The 27,873-nt window shown below is 47.9% G+C and overlaps 1 protein-coding gene across 3 annotated transcripts; it reads right to left on the bottom strand.

The window, feature by feature from the left end:
* Positions 1 to 2,441: 2,441 nt before the first annotated feature.
* XIRP1 (xin actin binding repeat containing 1) lies at positions 2,442 to 26,093 on the bottom strand. Of its 3 annotated transcripts, XM_068404361.1 has the most exons (4): positions 25,946 to 26,093; positions 12,750 to 12,803; positions 6,424 to 11,121; positions 5,856 to 5,945 (listed from the first exon to the last, which is right to left on the bottom strand). In XM_068404361.1, the coding sequence occupies exons 3-4, from the start codon at positions 11,119 to 11,121 to the stop codon at positions 5,937 to 5,939; spliced, it is 4,707 nt and encodes a 1,568-aa protein (XP_068260462.1). In that variant the 5' UTR covers positions 12,750 to 12,803; positions 25,946 to 26,093; the 3' UTR covers positions 5,856 to 5,936. The 3 variants fall into 3 exon arrangements, with proteins under 3 accessions (XP_068260460.1, XP_068260461.1, XP_068260462.1); XM_068404359.1 differs by having other exon boundaries at positions 2,442 to 11,121; XM_068404360.1 differs by lacking the exon at positions 25,946 to 26,093 and adding an exon at positions 14,689 to 14,832 and having other exon boundaries at positions 2,442 to 11,121.
* Between the last annotated feature and the right edge of the window lie 1,780 nt (positions 26,094 to 27,873).

Below are 27,873 nucleotides of genomic sequence, written 5' to 3'. Positions count from 1 at the left end.
GCAGCTGGCTTATGGCTTATCAGTTATTGCTTTTTTTTCCCCTAGGTGAATTAAAATCTTTATAGTAGGAGGGGTTAGCCTGAAAATGCCTGTCTTATTGATAGGTGGAAAAGATGGTGAGCACAAAGCTTTCTGACCTAAGACTGAGTTATCCTCAGGGAAACCAGTGGCTGAAGTGGAGCACGTGTCAAGAGGATGGGGCCAGACTCTTCTCAGTGGTGCCCAGTGACATGACAAGGGGCAACGGGCACAAACTGAAACACGGGAAGTTCCATCTCAATATGAGGAGAAACTTCTTTACTTTGAGGGTGCCAGAGCACTGGAACAGGCTGCCCAGGGAGGCTGTGGAGTCTCCATCTCTGGAGATATTCAAAACCTGCCTGGACACAACCCTGTGTGATGTGCTCTAGGGGAACCTGCTTTGGCAGGGGGTTGGACTAGATGATCTCCAGAGGCCCTTTCCAACCCCAACCAGTCTGTGATTCTGTGATTCTGTGGAGCTGGGAAGGGTAGTACTTGATGCAGGCACCTCAAATGTGGCATATTTCATGTGTACTGCTGCAAGAGAAGCAGATCTGTAGCTGAATTTCTCCTTTGACCACTCAAGGAGGTACAGCTAAGACAAGGACATCTGCCCTCTCTCCACTGGCCCAGGTAATTCTCCCAGCCATTTTGCTCTTGAAAATATCTACCCAGCACTGTGTGAGAATGTAGCAACTCACTAGAGCAAAGAATGATGAACAATGGCATGTCTTGTATCCAAAGATCACAGAAAAACTATGACAACTCATTTGGGATTTGATAGTTTGTATGTGCTCTGCTGGTTTATTATTGCAAGGTCTGAGAATATGAGCTGATCCTTCAGCTTGTATTTGAGTTTCAAATCTTTGCATTTGTTTTTTTCTCCAGCTCTTTCAGTGCTTCAAGGAGCCATGTACGGTCCTGAAATAATGTAGCATCTGTCCCCTCATGATATTTCAGTTCCTGGCTGATGGAAATACCATGACAGAAACACATTTCAAATGATCTTAACCTCATAAATGGCTCATTGAGACATTTAGAAATCCTGTAAAACCAGAAACACAAACAATAAGATCAGTATTTTTAAGTGCTGGCAGTGCAGGATATTTGGGTTTATTTGAGTTCCTGTGGAATCATTTTCATTGCCCAAGCAACCTGTTTGCAGCTTACTAAAACTGATCTGCAGCTGTCCTTAAAAAGAAATGAAATAAACGTATTATAGGCATCCTGAAACAAGACGAGAAACAATCAAGGATAAGAAAACAGTGTTGGAAAAAATTTTGAAGAGCAGCTCCAAATTACTCTTTCTCCCCTGTTTCTACAATTAGTCCTACTAAAACAATTGGGAAGGTTCAAGCAGTTATTTTTTCTGTGTCGCTGAAACCAGATATGCTCAGTTTATGATGATCTGCTCTTCTACCTCAGCCTTCGGTATATTCTTTGGTGGAACTGAAAAAGATATTCTTTTGGCAATCTCACTTTCAAATTTATGGGCTCCTGGGGCAAACCGAAGAACTCTGGGTATGTGCCTGCTTTTCTGGGGTTTGAAACAGAACTTCTACTTGGTCTACAACACCTTGAACAAGGTATTGCATGACGTGAGATGTTATTTGCTATTTAAAAACCTAGCTATGGATGCAGGGATATGAAGAGGTAGATGCTGAAACAGTTCCTTCCTCCTCAGTGTCCTGCTCTTCAGTCATCAATGTGAGCTCTTTTCCCTCAGAGGAAAAAAGAAAATATTAACCACATCTTACTGAAACATGGTGGTTTTTTGAATGAGGTTACTGTCCCCTTCTGTGGAAAAGTAAACTGATGCACTGAGAGTTGAGGTGGCTTGCTGTAGGCCAGCCAGAAGGTCTACAGTGAGACCCAGGGGTCAGTAGCCTAAGTCTGAGCCAGGCTGTTGGACACAGCTCCCTGAGAAACCATGCAGTCATTCTGTAGGCTCCTCACCTTCTCCCACACCTGGAGCAAACTCCATGCTCGCTTGCCTCCTTCCCAAACTGAGGCCAACCTGTGATGTGAGTTGAGGCACAGCACTGAGCAATGGCTGGTTCATCAATTGCCCCTCCTTGTAAGGCTTATGGAGGCACACCACCTCTGCTGCCTTCTCACATGGAGGAAATGGGTACAGGCAAGTGTTCAGACCTTTCTTGGTGTATACATCCTACCCAGTCTCCACACACCTACACAGGGTCCTGGACTGGGTGGTGTGTATCACCCTGGACTCAACTCAGCTTTCATACAAGAGAATGAAAGCTGTTTGTCGCAGGGCTGTTAATCCACCCACTTTGTAAAGAAGACATAGACTAAATGTCTCCAGTGATTCAGAGCGCTCTCAATATATGATTCAACTGGTTCATTGAGAGATGATTTCTAGGTACTTCGAAAGGAAACAAGCACTCAACAAAAGAAACTCAAGACCAAAGTATTTTTAGAGGTAATGTTTACCTTCAGAACGCAGCAATAGAAGTTAAAAAAAAAAACCACAAAATATCTAAAATCTTGAGTTGAGAATGTACAAAACAAAGTCATAATAAAAAGAAAATTGCTTTACAAAGTCTCAAAATGAATTTAAACAGTAAACATGTATGAAAGCATGGAAATCTAAAATAAGGTTTTTGTATATATTGAATAATAAATTACAATTCTAAAAATAAAGAAAGGAAAGCAGTAACCATTCTGACTCAAGTAGAGAATCTTTCATAGCATCTTTCTCTGGGGGAACAGCATTGATAATAGTTGTAGGTCTTGGCTTGACAGTTTTCAGTAGCATTGAGTACTTTCCAGGAACTGAAAAATAAGCTGATAAATACCACTCCCAACCCCAATACTGACAGCAATTTGAGATTTTTTTTTTGCCTCTTCTTTTGTTAATGGCTAAGAGAAAACCTGTCCAACCCACCCATCAATATGAGCATGTGTATATATGTGTGTTTAGGATGCCCTTCTTGGAAAATCTGTATTGAAACTAGTAAAAGAAGATAGCATAAAGGTGTGTGTTTGTCAATGACCAGATTGGTTGGTTCTTTGATCCTACCTATCTTTTCTTCTGCATTAGTTCAGAGAAGCTCGATACCCCTCCACCCCCCAAACACTCTGGGGGAAAGAAGCTACCCTAAGGTGCCCATGGATGGATTTTTCCCTTGTGCTTCTAGCAGTGTCACGGCTCTGGGTTGTTTGCAGCACCAAGTCTGTTGGGTTGGCCAGGTGAGCGCTGTTCTCCTCCAGTGTCAAGGCAGACTGCATTTGTCCTGTCTGTATGCAAACACCAAGACGATGACCCTGAGAAATCCTTAGGGTGTAGATGAATCCCTGTGTGTAATGTGGATGAACCATGATATTTTTTTATTATGGACTTTCTCTTTTTGTCTTATACAGTTCTCTCTTGCTCTCCAGAATCTCCTATTTCTTTGGCTTGGAGTTGCCAAAGGTGACAAAGACCACTCCTGTCTCCTGAAAACTGCCATTGGTGTGGAAATCTTCACCTGGGCTCTTCAAGTACTTCCGAAACACAGGTGAGGCAGATACCTCATACTGGGGATGAGAGACCACATCGCACTTAGAAGATGTTTGTGTCTCAGATTGCTTGGTGACTGTGGTGGATGAAGTGATGATTTTGTTTCCAAACTGGTCCATTTCCTCGTACTGCTCCATGACAGTACGAGTGGCTCCATAGAGCTTGGACCCATCGGGCCCTGTCTGCAGCTCCAAGATGCTTTTCTGCCTCCGCGGATTTTGTGGGCTGGGGACATTCAGGGAGCAGTAGTCCGAAAAGCCTCCTTTCACCCCACAGTGGCAACTGCCTTTAGAGGTGTCCAGAGGACACCCCTCTTTCTCACTGGTCGGATGGGTAGCATTGCCAAGGGTGTGTTGTTTCGTTGAGCTCAGCCCAACTTTTTTTTGGACGGGCTGTGGTATCTTCTCAAAAGGGGTCACGTCATGCTCAGTAGACCCTGCTGATGGATGGTTAAAGGAGCTAAAGCTGTCCTGAGCAAAAGAATCCTTCTTTCCTGGAGTGTCAAGACAGCCTGGTGAAGGGATGTCCCAGGGGGAATGTGCTGTCCTGGCTGATTCTGCTGGTTTCCTGGCAGCAGACTCGATGGAGATGTAGGAAGGTGAGGAAGGAGAGCTGACACGAGACTGAATGAGATGGGGGACCTCTAGCTCTGTCTTAGTTACCGCTGTCTTTTCTGCCACCTTTGCACCTTCCACAGATGCTGCTTCCCCTGTCTCCAGTGTCATTCCCTCCTGCTTGGCTTTGCTTGAGACAATACTGATTTTACGGATATTGCTGCTGCTCACAGAGCTTTGGGTGTTTCCCAGAGACTCCTTGAACAGCCCTGAGAGCCCAGCGATGTCTGATTCAGACTTGAGACTAGAGACAGAATAAAGAGCTTTCTTGATAGCCTCCTCGATGTCCAGGAGCCGGGCAAGTGTCTGCTCCTTCAGGTGGATAATCTCAGCACTTGCTCGTTCCAGGTCCCCAAAAACCATGTCCACCGAGGAGACACTGTCAGTGTCCTCCTTTGTCAGTGTCTCAGACCTGTCCCGTTGCTTGGCCTGGTGGGCCTTCTGACGAACAACCCAGTCAGGCACCTTCTCAAATAAGCTCTTCAGAGCTTTCACGTCCACTTTGCTTGTCTCCTCCTCAAACTCCCTCACCCGAGTCAAGATCTCTTGCAGCTCCTTCTGTCTCCTGAGGTTCTCAAAGATCTCCATAGCCTCCTTGACATTGCCTTTCATGATCTCCTCTTTATGTACTGACAACCTCTTTCTACGCTCATCTTCTGTTTCTCTCTTGTTTTTTTCTCTCATAACAACTGCTGGCTTCTCCTGGGCAGGTGTCTCTGCCTCCCCATCAGGACATTTCAATTGTCCACTATTCCCCTGTTGTTGCTCCTCAAAGGAGTTCATTGGCTGCTGATGGAAGGACATCAAATGACACATTTGCCTCCTCTCATTCACCTGCTGCACGATTCTCTGACTATCCCACAATCCATAAGAATTAGGCACACTTTCCCTTTCCACCTTGGATGAGGCATTTTGTGCAACATCATCTCCTCTCTTTGGAGGAGTGGTGTGGCCTGCAGGGGAGGTGCTTGGCTCAGTCTGTCCTGGCATTTTAAGTGTCTGTGCTCTACCAGGACAGGTTGGAAGTGATAATGAAGAGCACACATTCTCGTCTTGGCACAGCTCTATATGCCTCTGAACCACCTCAGCTGGGCATCTCCTTGGAGCTGCTGATTTCCCATTCATCATGCCCTGCTTGACTTCCAAACTAGCCACTCCATTTTCTATTGGTTTTGAAGTCTTAGCACTGTCTGATTCCACCTTTCCTTGTCCTCCTTTGCTGGCCTTGTACCTTTCCTCTGCCATTTGAAGAGGAGTTTTGGCAACATTTTTTGGCAGCTTTCTCTCAGGACTCATACCCTGAACTGTGACAGGCTTGTTCACAGATGTCTCCAAAGTGCAACATTTTGCCTGAACCTCCCCATGGCTTGATTGTTCACACCCTTCCATGCAGCTTAATCCCAGCTCTGTGGGGGAAGGCTTTGGCTTCCTGATCTCCCTCAGGCCTGGAGGTTTTGGAGGCAGGGGTGGAGGGATGGGTTTGATTGGTCTGCTTGTGGTGTTATTTGCAGAGATAGAATGTGCCTCATCTAAGAGGTGCTCAGGTTTTGGAGGGGGAACAGGTTTTTTCCTGGGTGGGGCAGTAATTTCTGGTTTTGGAGGAATCCTGGTCTTCTCTGGAGGACTCTGATCACTGGGTTTGCAGGACAGAGAAGGGAGGGCAAGAAGAGGGGTCTGGAGTGGTGCAGAACATCCTGGGGCTTCATCTTTGCTGGTTGGTAGTGGAAGGGCACCTTCTCTTGTTGCTTTAGTTGAGGGTGGGCAATGCTCTGTTTTCATCACAGCAACTGAGGGAGGAGGAGGAAAGTCATTATCAGCCTGCGACCCTGAAGCCACTACAGCAGTCTGGTTACTAACGACTTGAGTCTCATTTTTCTTTTTACACACAGAATAGGACTGCCCTGCATTTCTGTATATCATAGCAGCTTTAAAATCCCCTCTGGAGACATTAACGTTAGACTTTTCCAGCGACTGAAGTGTGGCTTTTAAATTACCTCGGACAATATCCTCCTTTTCTACCAGGCGCTGTTCTGTGGCGGCACTTTGCAGTGCTCTGATAGCTGTCTGTACATCCCCTCTGACAATAACATCTCCTTCTTCTTGCACTGATTGCTCTTTGTAATCAGCCTCAACAAAAGGGTTTATATAGGTTTTCACGGGTGTGGCAGTATAAAGGCCATCCTTAATGCTAAAATCTCTACTAGGCACAACTTGGCTTTCCTGGCTCAATAGTTGTCCTCCCTGTACTTCCTCTGAAGCACTGACCTTTTTGTGTGATGCTATGCTCTTCTGAGACACGCTTGTGTTGGTCTTGGATGCCTCCTGGACTCTAGCAGTGGTGGTCCTGATGGCAGTGCTGGTGCTCTCCTGTGTGGTGGATGCAGAGTCTTGTTGATGTAAGGTTGATTGAAGGGTCGCTGTGCCCTGTGTGCTAACTGCCTGCTGCCTGCAGGCCATGTGGACCTCCTCCCTGTTCTGTAGCTTGCTCTGGACATGGTGTTGAATGTTTTTTGCTTCTGCTGTTGCTAGCTTCAGGCTTTGCATTGCAGCCTGAAGATCACTCCCAAGGGCCTTTTCTTCTGGGTGCATCTGGCTGGCTTCCCCAGTCACCAAACTCTGCTGTTTCCCAGTCACTTCTCCCCTCTGAGTCGTCACTTGCATTGGAAATTTGCCTTGTGCCATATCTTTGGGTTCTTTCAAACTGGCAGCAGTGCTTTCTTCTTTCTCTGCCTTCTTGCTGACATCTGCAACCCTTTGGATTGACTTTGTAGTCACTTTAAGCCCCCCCGACAGAATTTCTTCCTTTCCCATCATTGTGGGCAGGGGCTTCCCAAGACATTGCACAGTGGTGCCTGTCACCCCTGCTGCATGCACAGCCTCTCTCTCTAATCCACCCTCTTTGCCCATGCTTTCACATGCAAATACCTTTTTTGCTCCCTCCATAGACCCTGTCTCACCCTCTGCAATTACTTTCTCTATTTGTTCTTTATTTGGTACGATATGTATCTTAGCCCCCTGCACAACTCGTGGGGCACTCTCATCTGCCCCCTGCTCTGCTTGGGAAGAGATGAGGGATTGTATCTCTGACTCCTGCTGGAGATTCTTCAGATAGTCTAGATCTCCCTTCTCAATGCAGCTCGCAAAAAGCTGGACATTTCCCTTCTCATTGTCCTCACGCTTAATGGTTGCTGTTGCTTTCTGCTCCTGAGAAGAAGCCAACAGGTTCCCTATTGTTGACTTCACATCCCCCTTGACAACTTTCTGCTGGACAGAATGGAACAGGAGGGAGTAGAGAGTCATCTTCACTGATCCTGACTTTGTTTCTTGTAAGACCATCCCCTTTTTGATGGAAGCATCTTGACTGAGGAGACCCTGTAAAGCCTTAGCTACATTTCCGCTCAAGTCCTCTTTGCCTTTAACAGCTTCACTCTGGTCCAGTAGTTGCAATGCGCTTACTTTGATCTTGCCCTCTCTGTCCTCCTCCACCAGCACACTCTGTGCTTCCACATTGGTTCTGTGCAGGAGCTGCAGCATGATCCTTTGCAAATGGCCTCCCACAATCTCCTCTTTCAGGATCTCTGGAGCACCTGGACTGCTGAGCTGGTACTTCACCATCTTCACACTCTCCATATCATTGGCTTCAATGAGAATCCCATCATGTTGAATAGCCTGGCAACTGCACAGTATCTCTAAAGTCTCCTTCATGGTCCTTTCTTTCAGTTCTATTTCTATACCACCTTCAGAGGCACTAAATTTATCCAAGGGTGTGCTCTCAAAGAGCCACGTTGTACTCTTCACATCTGCACGAGGGATTGGTTCTTGGGCCCCAGCACTGGCTGTCACCTCTGGGTCCTTAAGGGTGTCCATTGGCTGGGTTTCAAACAACCAGGTGCAGCGTTTGACATCTCCTTTCTGGCTGTCCTCTCTCTGCACTGTACTGATAGATGAACCTCTCTCCGCATCCCCGTACAGGGAGTCCACAGGCTGGTTTTCAAAAAGCCAAGTGGATGTCCTCACATCACCCCGCTGAACATCACTGACACTGACCATCCTCACGTACTTCTTCTGGCCCACTTGCTGGGACTCAAAGAGCTGCTTGTTGGACTGAACGTCTCCCTTCTGTACATCATCTACTGTTCTGGGCACAGACATCTTTCCCCCTGAGAAGGAGTCAAGAGGCTCTGTCTCAAACCTCCACCGAGCAGCCTGGACATCTCCTTTCTTGATGTCCTCTTGAGTGACAGCCCTAATCACAAACACCTCTTCTTCCTTCTTGATCTGATCCAGGGGCTTTGTTTCAAACAACCACCGGGCACCTTTCATATCACCTTTCATGATTTCTTCTTTCTGCACTGAGGTGACTTCATGGTATCCCCCCTCTTTGTCCTGGATAGCATATAAGGGTTGACTTTCAAAGAGCATTGTGCAGGAATTTACATTAGCTTTGCTCATGGTGTCTTTCTGGATCTTCTCTAGCTCTGTCTCATCCACTTTATCATGGATCTGGTCAAGGGAATAGGTCTCAAATACAAACCTTTTGCCTCCAACATCTCCCCCCTTGTTATCCTTCTCTGGAGGGATTTCCTGGATGCCCTCAGAGCTGTCCTTCAGGGAGTCCATGGGGTAGTTCTCAAAGAGCCACGTGAACTTGTGCACAGATCCAGCTTCAATTGTCCCATCATCCTTCTGGGCTGTTGGTTTGGTGGCTGTATCCAAGGGCTTAGCTTCAAAGAACTCCTTCACTCTGGACACTTCCCCAGACTGTATCTCCACACGACTGGAGTACCGCACAGTTTTCTTTTGGTCAGCTTCACCGACAACACTGCTGCTCAAGGGTTCAGTCTCAAATAGGTGCCGGACAGTTTTGACATCAACTCCCTGTAGTTCCTCCTGACTGTATGCGTTACTGACTTGTAAATACTGCTCCTCTTGGCCTTTCAGGGAGTCCAGGGGCTGAGTCTCAAACATCCATGTGTATGATTTCACATCAGCTTGGGGCACACTGCCATCCTCCTCCTGCTTCTTTTCAGTCTTCTCGTACAGGCTGTGAATGGGCTGGGTCTCAAAAAGCCACCGGCAGGTCTTCACATCCCCCCGCTGGGAGATCTCCCGCTTCACTGAGGGATGCTCCTCACCTTGCATGGCTTGGTGATGAATGACGTCCATGGGCTGAGTTTCAAAGAGCCACTTGGCTGTTCTGACATCACCAGCCACCACCTCTTGTTTTGTGATCCCCCGTATTATATCCACTTTCTTGGTGCTTTCATCAAACTGGTCCAGGGGCCTGGTTTCAAACATCCATTTGTAGCTCTTGACATCACCACTGATGATTTGTTCTCTGCTTACAGAGGTGACTTCATGGAAATTGCCAAAGCTATCCTTGATGGCATACAGAGGTGTTGTCTCAAACAGGATTTGGTTGGCTTTGACGTTGCCAGCTGGAATCATCTCCTCTTCTCTGGTGATGGGCTCAGCATCAGCCTGCCTAATGCTGTCTAAGGGGAGAGTCTCAAACAGGGTCTTGAAAGACTTCACATCCCCTTTCACTACCTCTTCCATGCTGGTGGCTGGAACTTCTTCCTCAAACGCCTTGGAGATGCTGCCCAAGGGACAGGTCTCAAAGACGTGTTTTCTCTGCTTCACATCTCCCTTCTCCTCTGCTGAAAGCTCTACTTTCTTTAAACGTCCCACCTCAAAATTGTCTTTCAGGGTTTCCATTGGCTGGGTTTCAAATAGCCAGAGTGTAGATTTCACATCACCTCCAATGACTTGTTCTTTGGCTACAACGCTTTCTGAATCTTCTCCTTTCAGAGAATCAAGAGTCTGGGTCTCAAACAGCATTCGCTGCTTACTGACATCTGCTCCTGTGACGACATCTGTTGAAGCCTTGAAATCCTGCTCTTCAACTGTGATTTCTCTGATGGCATCCAGCGGCTGAGTTTCAAATATCCACCTTGCTCCACTGACATCTGGCCTTCCAATTTCTTCCAATGAAATCCCACGGATTATTTGCACTTTGGAAGTGTCCTTGTTGATGGTATCCAGGGGCTGAGTCTCAAACAGCCAGCGAGCTGTTCTGACTGCATTGCTCTGAATTTCTTCTCGGCAGACGGACTTGATTTCATGGATATTCCCAGTTTTGTCTCTGATAGCACAGAGGGGCTCTGTTTGGAAGAGCCTGACAGTCTTCTTAACATCGCCTTTTAGCTCCTGGATTTCTGACTTGAGTTGTAGGATGCTCTTCTCCTCCACTGAGCAGCAGCGTCCGATAGCATCCAAGGACTGTGCTTCAAAGAGCTGTCTGGCACCTTTCACATCACCTCCCTGGACAGGCTCCTTGAGAACTGCCTCCTGCACTTCGGTTTCATCCGAATACAGTTTGTTTAAAGAGTCTAGTGGTTGGGTTTCAAACAGCCACCGGGCAGTATGCACATCCCCTCTGGCAAGGTCTGTTTCTGTTATCTTGGCTGATGTTGACAGACTGTCCCCATTAACTGACTGGCTTTCAAATCTCAGGGAAGTACTTTTCACATCCCCACCAGGAATGATCTCTTCTTCTGCCAGCTTCTTTGTGGCTTGATGGTCCCCGATGGAATCAAGTGTCCAGTTCTCAAAAATCCAGCGCATGGACTGAACCTCTCCTGGAAGAACTTTGTCCAGGTTCACAGATGCCTGTGCATTGGGATCTTCAGTATTAAGCATTTCTGCCAGGTCCTCGGTCACAGCTGCTTCCAAGTTCTTCCTGAGCTCAGGATGCATGTGTCTGTAAAGCCTCTTTAGCTCGTTCACTTGACGCTGCTGGTAGAACTTGGAGAAGGCTTGCTTTGGAGGAGGCACAGGGAGTGGGTTGAGATCTTGGCTCCCTGGAGCGATAACCTGGACCGAGCCAAGGGCAGGAGGGGGAGGTAAGTCGTCTTCCATTTTCTTGATGGCAACTTCAGATGATTTCTGAGCTTCTGACATCTTTAGGGAAACAGTTTTTAATGTCATCATCATCTCTTACACCCCAACCCCATGGCCGTTAATAGTGAGAATGGCAAAGGAAAAAGCCAGCCAGCAAGGAAATCCATGCACCTGCTAAGCTTCATACCTTTGGTTCAGTAGCACACAGCACTCCAAATCATCACACCAATGCACACGCTCCAGGCTTGATGTTAGCTATGGTTCCACAGCAACACGCTCTAAAGAAGGTCTCTAATCCAGGCATGTGCAGTGGTTAGTCTGCAGTCCCCAGGATTCAGTCCAGCTACAGTGTAATAAAGATGCCTGATTTGGACTGTGTCAACAAGAGAGAGTGACCCCAAGAATAACATGAGGAAGTTTGTCTTAGTGTAGTGAGCTAAAAGCTAACTTCTCCTTCCTGCTCCCAAGTGTCCAGGGCAGTGTGAGGACCTGCAGAGAGTCTGGGAACATAGGATATGGGTGCAGGATAAAAGCCAAGGAGCTATTCATGAAGAGTTCTCAAGAAGAAAATGGGGAGAGGGAACCAAAGAAAAGTGTCAAACTGAGATGATGAAGGCAGCCTATTTTAGGGTAGTGAGCTAGCATGATGGGGTTCTGGTAGCACCACGGGCTGCCCACTGCACAGGAGTGAGGGCTTGGGGAAGGTATTTGTCACGTTTGTCTGATTAATGATTTCTTCTGTTGGATTCAGGAGTGTACCCCACATCATCATTTGCATAAGAATAGATGCACAGTTATACAATTAGAGACTTAAATAAAGCTCTTTTGACTTGCGGACTTGTACAGGCATGAGGCTAAATTAGGTTTACAAACTGCTGGAATTAGCAGACCAAATTCTGTTCTCTGTTGGGAGGAAAAAACAAGGCTGAGGGAGCAGAGGTTGGGATAACACCCATAGCTGGGGGCCAGGAAAAGCTTAATCTGTTTAGGCTCAGTCAGCTTGAGCTCAGCTTGAATTCACAGCTGCACTGGTTCAGCAGTGAACAGGGGTGGACTGTGGTCATTTAGCCTACCTCTGAGACCCACTTTCTGCATTTTTTCTCTTTAGCTTGGGAAGCCTGGGCATCGAACGCCGAACTGAATACCTGCGACCTGCACTGGCTTGACATTTATCCAAAGGGAGGGTAGCTGAGGCCTATAATCATTATCTAAAACAGACTGTAATCCTGGTGGCTTTTCTTTCAGTAAACAGATCTGCTGACCCTTGGCATGCCTGTGGAGTTACGTCTGTAGAGTTATGCCTGGAATATTATTAGTTGTTGCTCAAAGCAATGGCGCGCGATGTTATTTCACTCTGTTACATGCAGATTGTTCCGGCTAAAAATAAGTAAGTATTGAACATTAGTAAAAAAACCAACCCCAGAATACCAAAATCAGCATATTTTGCAGCAAGTGTAAAATGCAAATCTTTCACGTGAGCCTACATACTTTGGATGCACTTTTTAAAATAAGGGTTTTTTTTGGGATCTGTGAAGAACTTCTGACTGTGGGGAAGGGTGACTGAGCAGCTGATAGCTATATTCAGTATGAAAGAGCTTCTCACTGCCTTGTGGGGGTGTTTAAATCACACTTCACCGCAGTCCACAAATATTTGGTTAGATAATGGTGCTTATCTTTAACATTCTTACCTTGCTTTTTTTCTGTCTGTGGGGAGAGTGAGTGGAGTTGTCCTTCACAGTACTCTGGAAAAGACACGAGGAGAAATGACATCAAACTGTATAGGAAGACACGTTATCTGTGTGTATATATGTATATACGTATCAATTACAGACACCTGAAAACCATTACAAATGAGGATTTGTGGGGGTTTTTTGGTTCACTGGCAGTTCTGTACAGCTGGGAAAAACAATCTTATTCCAGGTTGATCAGAAATACTTGTTTCCAAAAGTCTCAGTCAACAAACAAAACCACAAAGACATTTATTTAGAGTTGTGGGAAGAACAAAACAAGCACTGATTTCTCCTAAGTTGGATTTAGCCTATATTTTTGTTTATACTTCAATATTTTAAATTAATGGATTGTGTAATTCATTGTTTTGAAATTGCTCTTTTTTTTTTCTTAGATTTCTAACTAGTTGTAATTTTCCAATTACAGTCTCCACTCATTTATTTTCAACTGGGACTGCTTCAGTTTGGACTCCTCCAGTACAGAGCCCTGATACATTCTCGAGAGAGCACATCTGTGGACAGGGACCCTGCAAAAGGCTGAGAGTGGGAGGGAGCATGAACACGCCTGCAGGAAAGGTCCAGGTGTGAAATCACAGCCCACGTTACTCCTGTGTCACCAGTGGAGCTGGGGAAATGGGAAAAATGTAGCTCAGTGCCTCATAACCTTTATAACCTGAATTATCCCATGAGCCAGTGATCAGCCTGGAGGGGTTATAAAAACCCCTGGGTCCCAGACCAAGGGCTACAAACAGAGGAACACAGAGAGGTTGCACTGTAAAGTTATGCCTGAGTGTCACATATACGGACATATATATATATATATATGTGCTGTGTTGGAGTGGCTATAGCAGGGAGATGTATGTGTTGTCGAGTGCTGAATATTTCATCCACGAATGTGAGTGTGTAAATATATACATGCAAATAAAGTGGACATCCTGGGCTGCATCAAAAGAAGTGTGGCCAGCAGGTCGAGGGAGGTGATTCTGCCCCTCTACTCAGCTCCCATGAGACCCCACCTGCAGTGCTGCATCCAGCTCTGGGGCCCCCAACAGAAGAAGGACATGTTGCTGTTGGAGTGAGTCCAGAGGAGGGCCACAAAGATGATCAGAGGGCTGGAGCACCTCTGCTACGGAGACAGGCTGAGAGAGCTGGGGCTGTTCAGCCTGGAGAAGAGAAGGCTCCAGGGAGACCTTCTAGCAGCCTTCCAGTACCTGAAGGCCCTACAGGAAAGCAGGAGAGGGACTTTTTACAAGGGCATGGAGTGATAGGATGAGGGATAATGGTTTTAAGCTGAAAGAGGAGAGATTTAGATTAGACATTAGGAAGAAATTCTTTCCTGTGAGGGAGGTGAGACACTGGCACAGGTTGCCCAGAGAAGCTGTGGCTGCCCCCTCCCTGGCAGTGTTCAAGGCCAGGCTGGATGGGGCTTGGAGCAACCTGGTCTAGTGGAAGGTGTCCCTGCCCATGGCAGGGGGGTTGGAACTAGATGATCTTTAAGGTCCCTTCCAACCCAACCCATTCTATGATTCTATGATCTTGCGTATAAATAAACTGTTTGTATAGGCTAGTGGGTATACAAACAGACGTGTGTGTGTGATTGGCATGTGTGTGCTCAGTACATGTGTGCATGTGTGAACATAATGTGTATATAGATATGTGTGTATGTCTATGCAGCTTATACATCATATACATACACACCAGCACCTCTGATAACATTTACACAATACTTGCAAATGACAAGGGAAAGCTGGTCATTTTTGGAAAACCAAAAGCCGTGTTTCTCCAGATTTACGACGCCAGACATGTTCTCTCTCACCCTCTTACAACCACTTGCTGGGACGGGACATTGTTGGGATGCCTCTGGTGCTTTGTGAGGGGTAGGAGGCGACGCGGTGCTTACCGGCTGTGCGGGGCCGCCGGCGTGAGCAGCAGCAGCAGCTGTCTGGGAGAGATAGAGAGCCGACAGCTCCTTCACGGACCTCCCTCGTCCTTGGTGAAGTATGTGGCTAGCGTTGTCTGATAGGTCTAAAAATGACCGCGTCCTCTCATCTGAAACAGGGACAGACGTGCGCGGTGAGCTGTGCGCCAAAGACACGAGGGCACAGCCAGCCTGGAGCGTGAGCATCGCTTACCGAGGGCTCTGCTGGGCACCGCCGCCGTCCACACACCGATTCCCCTGTCAGCCCCTGCCCTGGTCCCCCAAAATTTAACATCATGCCCTTTTGGTTCAGGGAGAAAACGTGGCCATTTCCACCTATTTCAGGGCTCAAACGGACTTTGAGCCTGGATGAGAGTAACACACTGGGCAGCGACCTGATGCCACCATCCTGCTGGTGGGGCACAGAGCCTGCATCCATCCCCGCATCCCTGGACAAGGCCATCACAAAACAGGAGTGGGTCGGAGGACGTGAAGGAGCTACACCTGTTCAACTTGAACCAATTCCCACATTTTTTTTTGCCCCGTGGCCACATAGCTTTCCCTTCAACATGCCTCACATGCAGTTGCACCCATTTATCTTTACCTCTCCCCTGGGAACTCATTTCAGGGAACTAAGAGATGAAGAGGCTACCAGACTTGCCCAGGGAAGTAGCAGGGAGTCTTTGGCAGAGCCAGAGGACCAAACCCTGCTCTTAGTTTAGAGATCTGATATTTTGAGCTGCACCACCTCCCATGGGGCCCCCACTGGGGCCCAGCATTACATTGCTGAGATGTTCAAGATGCTCAGCATTCCTTCTACCTTTGTTCAGATGCCTCCCATGGAGATAACTACAGCTGAGGATGTTCCTGTCTGGTTCATGGAGAAATGGCTTCTCTGGGAGGAGGTGATCTATTAGCCAGACCTCCTGAGGGGTGCACAGAGGGACTGGATGGTTGAAGTGGTCACACACTGTTGGATGATGCTCAGGCCATGATCCATCATTCCCATCTGTTGTACTGCCCCCACCTTGGTCTCCATCCCCCTAAACAGCGGGGGTTTCTCCTCCCTCTGAGGATGAGAGCTGTGTCCATCCCCAGAGAGAGGTTCATATCAAAACTAATGGCTCTGAAGTAGATAGGTTCACTTTTCAAAGAAAGGGGCAACTCCAAATTCTAGCTAAGCAATGTCTTTTTAACCTGCTAGGTGTCAGAAGGATGGCCATCTCCAGCTCCCATCACAGACATACACAGAGCTTTACACCTATAGGATGCATCTCAGTCCTCCAGGTTAGTTAGGGCTGTAATTTTTCTGTTACCACTGTACAAACACGAGAAGGTTCTCCTTTTATCTGCAGACTTGCACTCCTGCATTCGGATTTAGTGAGGTATTTGCAATGCTTTCTGTTTGAACAATGGGCTCTCTCTCCACAAATCCAGCTATTGCACAGCCAGGAAAGGGCTGATGGACTTTTTAATATGTGCACATTAGAAGCACTGCAGCAATTCTAGCGTTCTTTGCCCTCAAATCTCAGTCCCCAAATCATGAGATTTTTTTAAATAACAAACTTAACAACTCTTTTCTTTGTTTTCTGGGTGTTGAGTTCAAATTGTCAAGATTTTCTCTAAATTGCTGAGGGTGATTTACTCTGTTTTTTGGTTTTTTTTAAATGACAACAGCTAGTGTAATATACTAACAGGATTCCAGGAGCTGGTGCTTCAAATGAAATACCAGTTCCTGTGGGGACAAACCTGCACCAAAAAGCCATCGAGATAAGAGCAGAGGGGCCCCAGTGAGCTTGTCAGACACTGGCTGATGTGTTGCTGGAAGATGCCAAACCCCAAGGTTTCTTTTGTCCTTGATTCCAGCTGCTCCTGCAGATGCTCAGGCATTTTGATGCAGAACTGAGGCTGGATACATGAGGAAGCAGCTGGATGCAATACAGATTTAGCTGCCCAGTTCTGCTGGAGGTCACTAGGACATGAGGGGAAGAAGCAGAGAAAGACATTTCCTTAGTGCTTTTTTTTTGCTAAGTCACCATGTAAATACGAGACATCTCTCCCCGATTTCTGCTGTCCGCAGCTTAAACACTGATTCAAAATGAATTATCCACCTACAGCTGGTGGAGGCAGTGGCACTGCTGGGGCAGGTCTGGTGCGTCTTAAGATAGACGGCAAGGTTGCAAGATAAATCACCCTCTGATTGTATCAGTTTTTCCCCACTCTGCTCAAGAGTCTCCAGACTTTGACTAGATCCCTGGCTTTTTGGGACGAACAGCACCCTGAAAATGGGGAGGAGAGGGTCAAGGCATCACTGCTTTTACAGGAGGTGGTGCTGAGAGCTGCTAACACAAGCCCTTCTACCTGCTGCAGTGGGCTTCTCCCTTCATTTGGAGGCTTGAGGCATACATTTGAAGGTGTCCACTCTCTAAAACTGGAAAATGAAGTAATTGCAACGAAGGTACCTCAGTCTTCCCTTATTATGGCTGTACCCTGTGAGAAGAGCATTGAAGCATGTGCTGAATTAGCTGCAGAAAGCTTTGAAGAGGGCTTTGAAAAATCTTGTCTGGGAATCTCTCTTTTCTCCTACATTGCTGAATTAGCTACTGGAAAGGCCAAAGGGGTCCAATCAGTCTGGAAAAAAAGAAGCTTTCTTCCTTGCAAGGTAATGAGATTTGGCTAAGCCTCCCAGTAAGAGCAACAGGGAGAGCTGGGGAGAGTCAGCCTTGCTAGCTTTAAGGCAGAAAGAAAACCGAGCACAGTTTTGCAGCCTTTCTGGTTGGGAAAAATGAACACAGGTCTTTGGCAAGGGCATGGCCATGCTGAAAAACCTCTCTTAAAAAATACCTCTAGGAGATGGGAGCACTTCACAGCAAGGCAGGGACCCTGCTTAGGCTCACAAGACCACTGCTGTGCTTAACCATGTCAGTGCTAAGTGCTTCACAAAAGCATCCCCATGACCTAGAGCTGGGCTGGTAACGTTTAATGGTCTCTTCCTACCCCAGGCTGTGGGTATTACCACTGACCTGATTGATATAATTTGTATTGGCCCATGGGCCCTGGGGGCGAGATGCTGCATAAAGAGCAATGTGCCCCTCCAGACAGGAATGAATAATGCAGCTGAAGGAAGATTTCCAGTTCATGCAGTGGAAAACAGCACAGCCTCAGTGCTGTCTAGTCCTTCATCCCTTAGCTTGGGTGGATGAAAGGCCACAGGGCTTCTGTTTTAATGACGGCCATAATTAGATACAAGGCTTTCATTGAAGCCTTATCGCTGCCTTTGCTTTCTTTTTTTTTTTTTGTCTTTCTTTTCCTTTTTGACATTTTTTGCAGTGCACAGGCTGTGCACAGCCCTCTGCTTATCGCTTCTCACAAAACTGCCTGCCTTAGATAGGGGCTGCTCAAACCCGCCGGGCTGGCGGCTGGCTCTGCGCTTGCGGAAAGTCTGGTCGCTCCACACGGCTCTGCCTGACGAAACAGGCTGCTGCCACCCTCTAAATTGCTAATTATAGATAAGAGCGAAAGAACAACAGTTCATTCTGCTAACGAGAAAGCCGAGCTGTCACGTGTGTCCAGCTAACAGCGTCCAAGCGGCACCTAGGACATCTCAAGAGCTGTGAGCATGGTGCCACTGATGAGCATCCCCTGGGAGGGAGGGGGGAAATTCCCCTCCGAGGATGCTAAAGCAGAGCGAAAGGATGTTATGCAGACCAGGCTTAGGGTACTGTTTGTTGTGTATGAGACAGAGGGCATGGAAGCCCATTTTGAGACCTGTGCCAGGCTCCACGTTTCTGCCTTGCTGAGCAAAAGGTCTCCGCTGGCACGTTCGGCATCTGCTCCAGCGCTGAGCAGTGCATCCCACACGGCGCTGATTGACTAGCGCTGACTGTGGCCCCAGGGATTTTAAAACTGATACTTCAAGCACTAAAGCATCCCCTTGTGAGCTAAAATAGAAGAAAAGAGCTCCTGAGGACCCTCTCCTCCCATGAAGGATATGGGCTCCTCCCCGCTGGGGTTTGTTGGCAAAATGTCCTTCGTGCCAGCGTCTGGTGCCGGATGAATCTGCACATTTCGTGTGAGGGGCTGCAGCGTTAGGACTGTCCGTAGGGAGCAGCTGTTGGGGTTTCTTTAGTTCTTCCCTTGCCCCATGTATGTTCAGCTTGGGCTCAGTTTACAGTCTTTCTGCCCCCATCATCTGTGCCCCCAGAGGGCAGGGAGGGCTGTGGGACCTGGAAACTTGCAATGGGGGAAAACCATTCCTCATATTCATTTGTACTCACTGATCTTCCCAGGCACAGGGGAAAAAGGCAAGGCAACAGGGGGAAACTCTTAAATATTCATCTAAAAATTCACTCACTTCCTCTTCAGTTATTGCCCATAAATCACTCAACTGATCTGTCTCCCACTGAAGATAATATTACAGGTCTCTTGAACTGTAATTGTGTTACATCTGACAGCCAACTCCCAACAAGTGGAAAACAAATCACTAACAAAACACTATCCCCCTCCTTCCTCTGAGAAAACCCCATCTCGCCAGTAACACAGCAGCTCCAGCTCGCTCAGCTTTCTATTTAAACCACTTTATCCTATAGAGAAACAATGCTACCCACCTGTTGATGTCCACCACCTCTGCTGCTGGCACTCCTTCGCAGCTCGGCTCCCACCACCAACCCCACTGAGCTACCGAGTGCCTGAGTCACCTATTAAAAAAGGAAGCTGCAAGCTCAGCACCAGTCTCCCGGGCTGCCTGGCCAACCACATGTCATCGGCTTTGCTCCCAAAATCAGCCGCCCAGAGCAAACACAGCTGCTAAGCAAAGCCCTTTGTGTCGCCGTGTGCACCCCACGGCAGTGGGGGTTGTGTAACAGGGCCTGAGATCAGCTGGGGGCTTGCACAAGCTGGCGGGTAAGGGATAGCCCAATGGTGCAAGTTGTGCCAGGGTCCCATCCCTCTCCATTGCTCACTGACGGAAGCGGTGCTCCGGAGAGCATCCCATCCTGGCCAGCCAAACCCGGCATCCTCCATCACCTGCTCAGCCACTGCCTGGTGTTGCTCCTCTGCAGACCAGCCTTGAGCTTGCCATGATGGCTGCTGGACCTGGCATATCCTATGCCATGGAGCATGGATGTGTTATGGTCTCACCCTCTGGCTGTGCCACAGCTCGGGTACCATGAGACACTCAGTGCATCCTACAGAGCAGGACTCAAAACCCAACACTCGAAGGCTGGTGGGAGCAAAGGGACCCATGTCCTGGAGCTTCTTAGCACCAGGGAAATCAGGGCAGGAAAATAGCGATTTCTTCACACTGTGAAAGGGACTTTGTTTTCCAAGGGGATGGAGCTGAACTGACATGGAAATGCTCATGGGTTTGTGGTGCTCTGGGCTGGCTGTTTCCTGGGAATATGAGGCCATTTCTACTACTCCTCCCTGCCTGGGATGGGTTGTGGGTTACTCCCAATTGGATGGTCATTACCAGTTGGGTCCCCTGACTCAGGCTGTGTGGCTGGATGTGTGTCCCCATTCCCACCTGCTTGGCCTTGGTGTGCATGCCAGTGAAACCTCAGCAACTCACTGTCCCCCTCCTGAAGCTGTAAGCCCATCCCTGCAGACAGGGACCCCATTTCTAAGTGCCTCTGTCCCTAGATGTGGGAGATGCATGTGCTGAATCACACCTACCCCATCCTCTTCCCAGCTTTGCCCCGCAGAGAATCAGTCCCTTGATAAAAGGGGCTCCTAAATACCAGCACGGCTTCACGATTGCGCCGGGGGAATTTGCGCGGATGGGTAAGCACCCATAAAAGCTGGCTGGGAAACCAGTGCTGCTGCTTAATCCGGGAGCCCGGCAGCCCATTGGTGGTGCTCAGTCAGCGGGGAAAGGTTTAAATCTCTGTCCTGAACCCCTGCGCCGGCGGCCCTGGTCCATGGGGAAGCTCTGCCAGAGGAGACGCGCGCTGAAGGCGGTGTGGGAAGAGGGGCAGGCTGCCTCGCTGCCCAGTTTGAAGGCTGCCAAAAGGGTGAGTGGTCCCGGGATGCTGCAGCGAAGGGTGTGTGGGGAAGGGTAGTCCTGGGAGTGTGAGGATTTGGGGAAGGGAGAGCATCTCTAGCTATTTCTCATTGGCCTCATAACCTGCTCTGAGGCTTCAGCACATGTCAAAATATCATGTGCTATTTTTTCTAAAGGAAGGAGAAAAAAGATGGGACAAGGCTGCATCAGGGAGCACCGACAGGATTTTAGGCAGCCTCTAGTAAAGAGCGAGGACCAGCGATGCTCTAAAACATCCTGCTTACCCTCATAGGTACTCCCTCCTGACCCCCAGATCACACTGTGCTCTGTTTGCAAACTGCAGTGTTTTCTCTCATTTTCAGTTCTACAAAGAACAGCGAGGATTTGAAATTCAAGCCTTTTCTTTTTACCACAGAGTGGCCAATTATATGAAAGACTGGCAATTGTAAACATGTTTTTTTTTTTAAAAAAAATAGTCTGTTTTTTGACTGTTTTAGTTGAAGTTACCTTTTTGTTATAACGACATGGGCTAGGAATTGACCATTAAAAGTGAGAACTGAGATTTTCACATGTAACCAACTCAGATGTAAGAACAACCCTGATCACAGTTAGATAACTAACAAAAATCATACGACTTAACACTTTTTTTCTGATTCCAAACTTTCAAGAGTAGACCTTGTCCTTTCAAATAAGTTTGTACAGCATCAAGTATAATAGATCCCTGATTTGGAGTTGGGGGGCATCTCTGGTATAGATCATAAATGTAATCGTTAATGCACATCGAAAAATAGAAATAATTCTCTTTTGAAAGGGTTTAAGAAAGATCTAGCGCTGTCTGCAAGCCATATGTTGCAATCACTTGAGCAGCTCTGGCACATAGAGCTAATATATGTATTCTGGGGTGGGAAATGGGCTGAAAAGAAAAGCATCAGAATCAGAGGAAGGTGCTAAACAAGTAAGTAAAATAAAATAATGTTACCAAAGAGCAGCTGTGTTGAAGAGGGAATAGGACTTAAAACATAATTTCACGCTTTAGGAATTGTCTACTAAGTTATAGTCAAACAATTAACATTTTGCACGCTTATAAAGTTGCATTTGCAGATCTGAGGGGGTGGGAGAGGGTGAAGGAAAAAACAACCACTGAGGAGTGTCTTGTTTCCTGCACTTGAGTTTCAAAATCAGATCTCTTTACAATTTCCAGCACCTCTAAACTGAAGGTTCATGATCTTTAGTCACTTCTGCAAATGTTTCTGGCTCCTCAGTGTCAGCTGGACTTTCCTTTGCAGGAGCAACATCACAACCCCCACGTAATTTAAACAGTCCCCTGTAAAGAGTTGGGAAAATTTAGCCTGAGTATCTGCCCCAAGGCAGCTCGTGGCTATTTCTGGTCTTTGCAAAAATCCAGGAATGTGGAGGACTCTATTCCTGGTACCAAAAAATGCCAAGAAGCAATGCCAAGAGACAGCTGCGAGTGGCATTGCTGGCTGGGGACGTGGCCTTCCGGAGTGGGCCAGCTGCTGTGGGGTTGCCTTTCCTTAGAGAGGGCCTTCAACGTCACCCAGGTCGGCTCCCCCGCTTTTGGGATGCGACGTGCCTTGACAAGATGGGTGCAGCCCCGACTATCATCTCAGCGCTGCCTTGTTCCCCATGTTCCTCTGCTGTTTGCAGGTTAATAAAGGCCGAGCGGGCATTTAATGAATCGCCCCCCCAGGCTGTGTGCCGCGGGGATCTTGGTATCCAGCATTGCCCTCTGACGTGCTGGGGATCGTGTATCACGCCCCGCTCACGCTGGCACCGTTCTCGTACCCTCCAGTAACTCTTTATCTGTGGTTTATACAGAGGGTTTTCACTGAAATGGTGATAAACAGCCCTGCTCGCCATCCAGCCAGAGCTGGTTTTATTTCCCTGTTTCTCTGTTTCACCTATTCCCGGACACTGGCTGGTAGCAGGACTATTTTTATCCCTAACCCCTCTGCCAGGCTCTGTGTCCTCTGCATGCTCTACCTTCTCCCGTACAGCAGCAACTCAGCCCTTGCAGACCACAATGCAGGATGACCATTCATGATAGCAGCTTCTCTCCCTCTAAAATCCCTTCCCCAGGGAAAGCAACACCGAGCTACCACTGGAATAACCTCTGCCTGGGGAGAGGGCTTCTCAGCATGCCACGAATACCAGACCTTTTAAGGGAAGCCCTCTCTAACCACCGTGAAGAGATACCTTGGGAATGTCTGTGCAGGCATGACCCCTGCGAGCATCACAAAACTGGGAGGAGTGGCCGATACCCCAAAAGGCTGTGCTGCCATTCAGCGAGACCTGGACAGGCTGGAGAGCTGGGTGGAGAGGAACCTCATGAAGTTCAACAAATGCAAGTGTAGGGTCCTGCATCTAGAGAGGAATGACACCATGCACCCGTACAGGTTGGGGTTTGACCTCCTGGAAAGCAGCTCTGTGGAGAAGACCTGGGAGTCCTGGTGGACAACAAGCTCACCATGAGCCAACAATGTGCCCTTGTGCCAAGAAGGCCAATGGTGTCCTGGGGTGCATTAGGACGAGTGTGGCCAACAGGTCAAGGGAGGTTATCCTCCCCCTCTACACTGCCTTAGTGAGGCCACACCTGGAGTAACTGTGTGCAGTTCTGGGCCCTGCAATTAAAGAAAGACAAGGAACTACTGGAGACAGTCCAGCAGAGGGGTACAAAGATGATCAGAGGACTGGAGCACCTCTCTTATGAGTAGAGGCTGAGGGAGCTGGGTCTGTTTAGCCTGGAGAAGAGAAGACTGAGGGGGGGTCTTATCAATGCTTACAAATACCTTAGGGGTGCACGTGTCAAGAGGATGGGGCCAGACTATTCTCAGTGGTGCCCAGTGACAGGACAAGGGGCAACGAGCACAAAGTGAAACATGGGAAGTTCCATCTCAATATGAGGAGAAACTTCTTTACTGTGAGGGTGCCAGAGCACTGGAACAGGCTGCCCAGGGAGGCTGTGGAGTCTCCTCTGGAGATATTCAAAACCTGCCTGGATGTGACCCTGTGCAACGTACTCTAGGGGAACCTGCTTTGGCAGGGGATTAGGCTAGATGATCTCCAGAGACCCCTTCCAACCCCAGCCATTCTGTGATTCTGTGATTCAGTGATCACCAGCCGTATATCCCACCTGGGATGCAGAGCACAGCTGGGGTCAGGGGCTGTGGTGTGTATCTTTAAGCATTTCTTTGCCATGCCGTGGTGTTTGCGCAGGGGCATTGCACGGATACCACGCGGCTCTGAGGAGCGTCTGAGACCCTGCCTTTGCTTTCTATTCTTATCACGGTGTTTCCATGCTTCTGTCAGCTCTTTATCACTGACAGCCAAGAAAACTTAATACTGTTTTGGAAGAAACAGCCACAGCCAAAAAAAAATTCAGCAGTATCCTTTAAAGAGAAAACCCCAACCCACTTGGAGCTATTGAGTTTCCCCGGCATTTCCATTTGTCTCTGAATGAGGCAAGCTGCCAGTGAGAATATGGGGCAGGAGAGAAATGATTTGCTTTAAAAGAGTAAAATACCAAGTTGTACTATATTTAATGCAGAGATTCATGCTATCGTGTTCAGATCTAGACCTGGTTTTTTTTTGCCAGTGCTGAAGAATTTCCATCCTCCCAGCAACAAGTTTAGGGCATATTCGTCTGGTTTCCCCCAAAAAGGAGACTTTGTACCCTGCAAAATACTGCATCTATTCAAGGGCTGAAAACAGCCTTTATAGGATATTCCTATGAATTTCCACCCATGCTGGATCCTTTAATTGCCACTAGTGGATTATCTACCACTTTGCCTGAACAAGAACATGGGTTTTCATATTTTGTCTCTTCCCATCAAGGGTTATCCGTACCTGAGGCATCAACTCCACCTCTCTTTCCCTAAATCCCCATTTTCTAATAAAAATCTGAAGCTACTTCACATATTTTCCAGCAAAGATTTGGGTGCAAAATGGAGATCTGGAGGGAACTGGGGAAAGTTAAAGAATTTCTGTTATTCTCGCAGTGGTCAGCAGGATGGATAACTCAGAAGGAAATGTTAACCACCGCCAAATTCATGAGCAGAAAAATACTGCTTTCAGCTCAGGCTGTTGGGGTCAGGCCCTTCACACAGTGACTGAGGGGCAGCACCGAGACCTGGACGGGGAGTCCTGCCTCTCTTCTGCTGGCCACGACACAGACCTTGGAGTTAAAAGGCTTCAGCAAATGGATGATCAGGTATTAGACACACACATGCACACACGGGGGTAGATTTCTGCTCCATCTTACAAAGCAGCGCAGATTTTGGGAGTTACTTTCCATACGTGAGCACAAACAGGGGGATCCATGGCCATATTAACGCTGCTAACCCAACAGTTTCCTGAAGAGCTTTATTTGGCTCAGGGTCACAGACACATTTCTCAGCCCACCCTGGAGACCAGGACAGAAGAGGGAGGGAAAGGAATTCCCTTTTTAACTAATCCTACTCTGCCTCCTCTTCCCTAGGGATGTAAGATGAAGCAAAGCTCATTTCTCTCCTAACACTCCACATTTTGCTTCCTACTGCCTAGTTTTGATCTGTAAGATGTCCCCTCCACCCCCAGCACCCAACTGGCTCAACAGAATCCCATACAGATTCTTTCCCCTATTGCTGGTCACGGTGACCAGACTCAGGGTAAATAACAGTATTTTTGGGGGAGAGAGTAGACACTGAGATCTGGCTCCTTGAATTTAAGCCTCAAAGCTAGGAACTTGAGGCTTTGAGCAACTTGGTCTAGTGGAAAGGTGTTTCTGCCTGTGGCAGGGAGGTTGGAACTAGATGATTTTAAGGTCTCTTCCAACCCAAACCATTCTATGATTCTATGAATATTCAGAACAGGAGAAAAGCACACATGTACAATGCTCTGTTTCTGCCTTGAACATGCCCAAGCACCCTAGATGACGGTGCTGAACCAGACCGAAGCCACCATCTGGGGAACACAGAGACAACACCTTCTGCAGCAAAGGGTGGGATTTACCAGGCTCTGGGCCAACACAATAAAATCCATGGCTTTCCAGGAGCTGCAACACCGCTTTCATAGCACGAGGTGCTAAGCATCCTCATTTGCCCACAACTGTTGGACTTGATGATCTTAAAGGTCCTTTCCAACCAAAACAGTTCTATGATTCTATGATTTTAACATCAGTCTGAGGTTCATCTTCATGCAACAATTCACCCCACTCTAATCTACCCCAAAATTACTTACAGGGAGGTCTTGGTAGTCCCAACAGCTGTGTCACGCCGTAGACAGCCCCAGTGGAAAATCTATGTGAAACTCACGGCCAGGCAGCCCTTAGTGTATCCTACGAGGAGCCCTGCTCCACTCCCCACACCCTCGGTCCTGTTCACTGCCTCCCAGTGGTCTCTGGCAGCTGGTTTTATCACGGATCACTGGGCTATGTTGAGAGGATGAACCACTTGTTCTATTTTTAGGGAAGAGTAAAATTGCTCTTCCACCAGGCTGAGTCAATCATGAGTTTTAGCAATCCTATGTGGAGGCTGGGAAAGTCTGGGGGCCTGGCTTATTTTCAGAACTTATTCATTCAAAATACCCCTGGTGTAATCTGGTACGGGACAGGGGATGCTTCCAGGCAGTGGTGTGATGGGGAAGACACATTTCCCTGACTCACTGTCATGTCCTCGGGCTATGATCTACACGGCCAGGTCCCCTTCGCCTCTGGTCTCAGCTCAAGCTTTAAGGGAAAAGCTGGGAAGGTGACAGGTATTAGCTACATTTTCTGGTTCCCTATTTCCTCATAATTTCCAATATTTTAGAACCAAGAAAGAAAAAAAAATATTTTAGGAAAATGAGGGGAAGTGTGTCTGGCAAGAAGGGCAATCGACCTATCTGCTTTATGGTCAGCTGGGAATCACCTCCATCCTTGCAGTCCCTCTGTTAGCAATGCGGTGCTGCAGGTAGCTGTTCTGGGTGGTGTTTGGAGAGGGATAACAGTAAACCACTCAGCCCCAGAGGCCTCTCCATGCCCTCAAACCTCAACTGGGCAATAGGTGTTATTTTTAGCATATGAATGTTGGGTACAACTGCGTGCCAGAGCTGGGGAACCTGGCCTGGCCGTGCTGATTTACAACTACAAACATAACCAATGGCTCTGGGGCTTATTTTAACAGTCCACCTTTATCAGGCTGGGATAGCGATACAGCTGAGGTACCCAGCAATGTCTGAATCAGGTCCAGCTGTTCGCTCTTTGGTTTACATTTCTGACACCTTTAGAGAGTGTATGCTCGAGTGGTGATGAAAGGAGATGTGGGTTGGCTATGCCAGTACCAGAAGTCACCATCACCTGAGATAAAACACTCACTCAGAGGTGTTGAGGATCACAGAAGACAGGGTGAGGACTGCAAGAGACCCATGCTCAGTCCCACCCTGCTTGTAGCCTCCAGGCCATGTCCATGGCCCGCAGCACCCAATGTCAGACAACATGGGACTGCAGCGATGGGGGAGAGAGATGCATGGATGTGAGCTGTGCTGCACAAGGTGGTCTCAAGGCAACAATCTTATCTATTTTATTTGCCAGCACAGAAGCTCTCTTAGCCTTCCTGTGCCCCAATGCACCGTCAGAAATACAGGGCAAGGGTATTCCCCAAGGTATTTCAGCCTCTCTGCAATGTGTGTGTACAGTGTGTACACAGGAACATCTCCATTTCAGCTGGGCTCGTTGGTCACTTAAAGATCTCAGCAGTATTGTGCTGAGTAGGTGAACCACGACCCCGATCCCCAAAGGGGCTCCACGCTCTTTGCTCCAAAGGGCCAAGCAGCTCACTGCTGCTGATTTTCCAGTTTGAGATGCTTAAGTTTTTTGGTTCCTTCCTCCTGAATACCTTTGCTGGATTTTTACAGGGGTGTTTGGAGGGGCTGCCGCCCCTCTCTTTTCCCTATGGGTCTACAGGTATCAGTCCCTGGGGAGGATGCTACACATCAATCAGGCTGCAGTTCAGCATGTGATGAGGTTTCCTCACCAACATCACATCACTTCCAGCTCCAGATGACCATCTGCTTTCATCGAGGGTCTTGGAAGAGCCCAGCTCCTTCCTACCATAGCCCAGTTTCTTTAAACATCCTGCAAGGCTACAAATTACCAGTCGCGTCCTGTCACTGTCACAGAATGGTTGGGG

Source organism: Nyctibius grandis, chromosome 7 (assembly GCF_013368605.1).
Source record: "Nyctibius grandis isolate bNycGra1 chromosome 7, bNycGra1.pri, whole genome shotgun sequence".
NCBI classification, from domain to species: domain Eukaryota; kingdom Metazoa; phylum Chordata; class Aves; order Nyctibiiformes; family Nyctibiidae; genus Nyctibius; species Nyctibius grandis.
The sequence above is the reverse complement of the archived record's forward strand: the minus strand, read 5'-3'. Positions and strand labels throughout refer to the sequence as shown.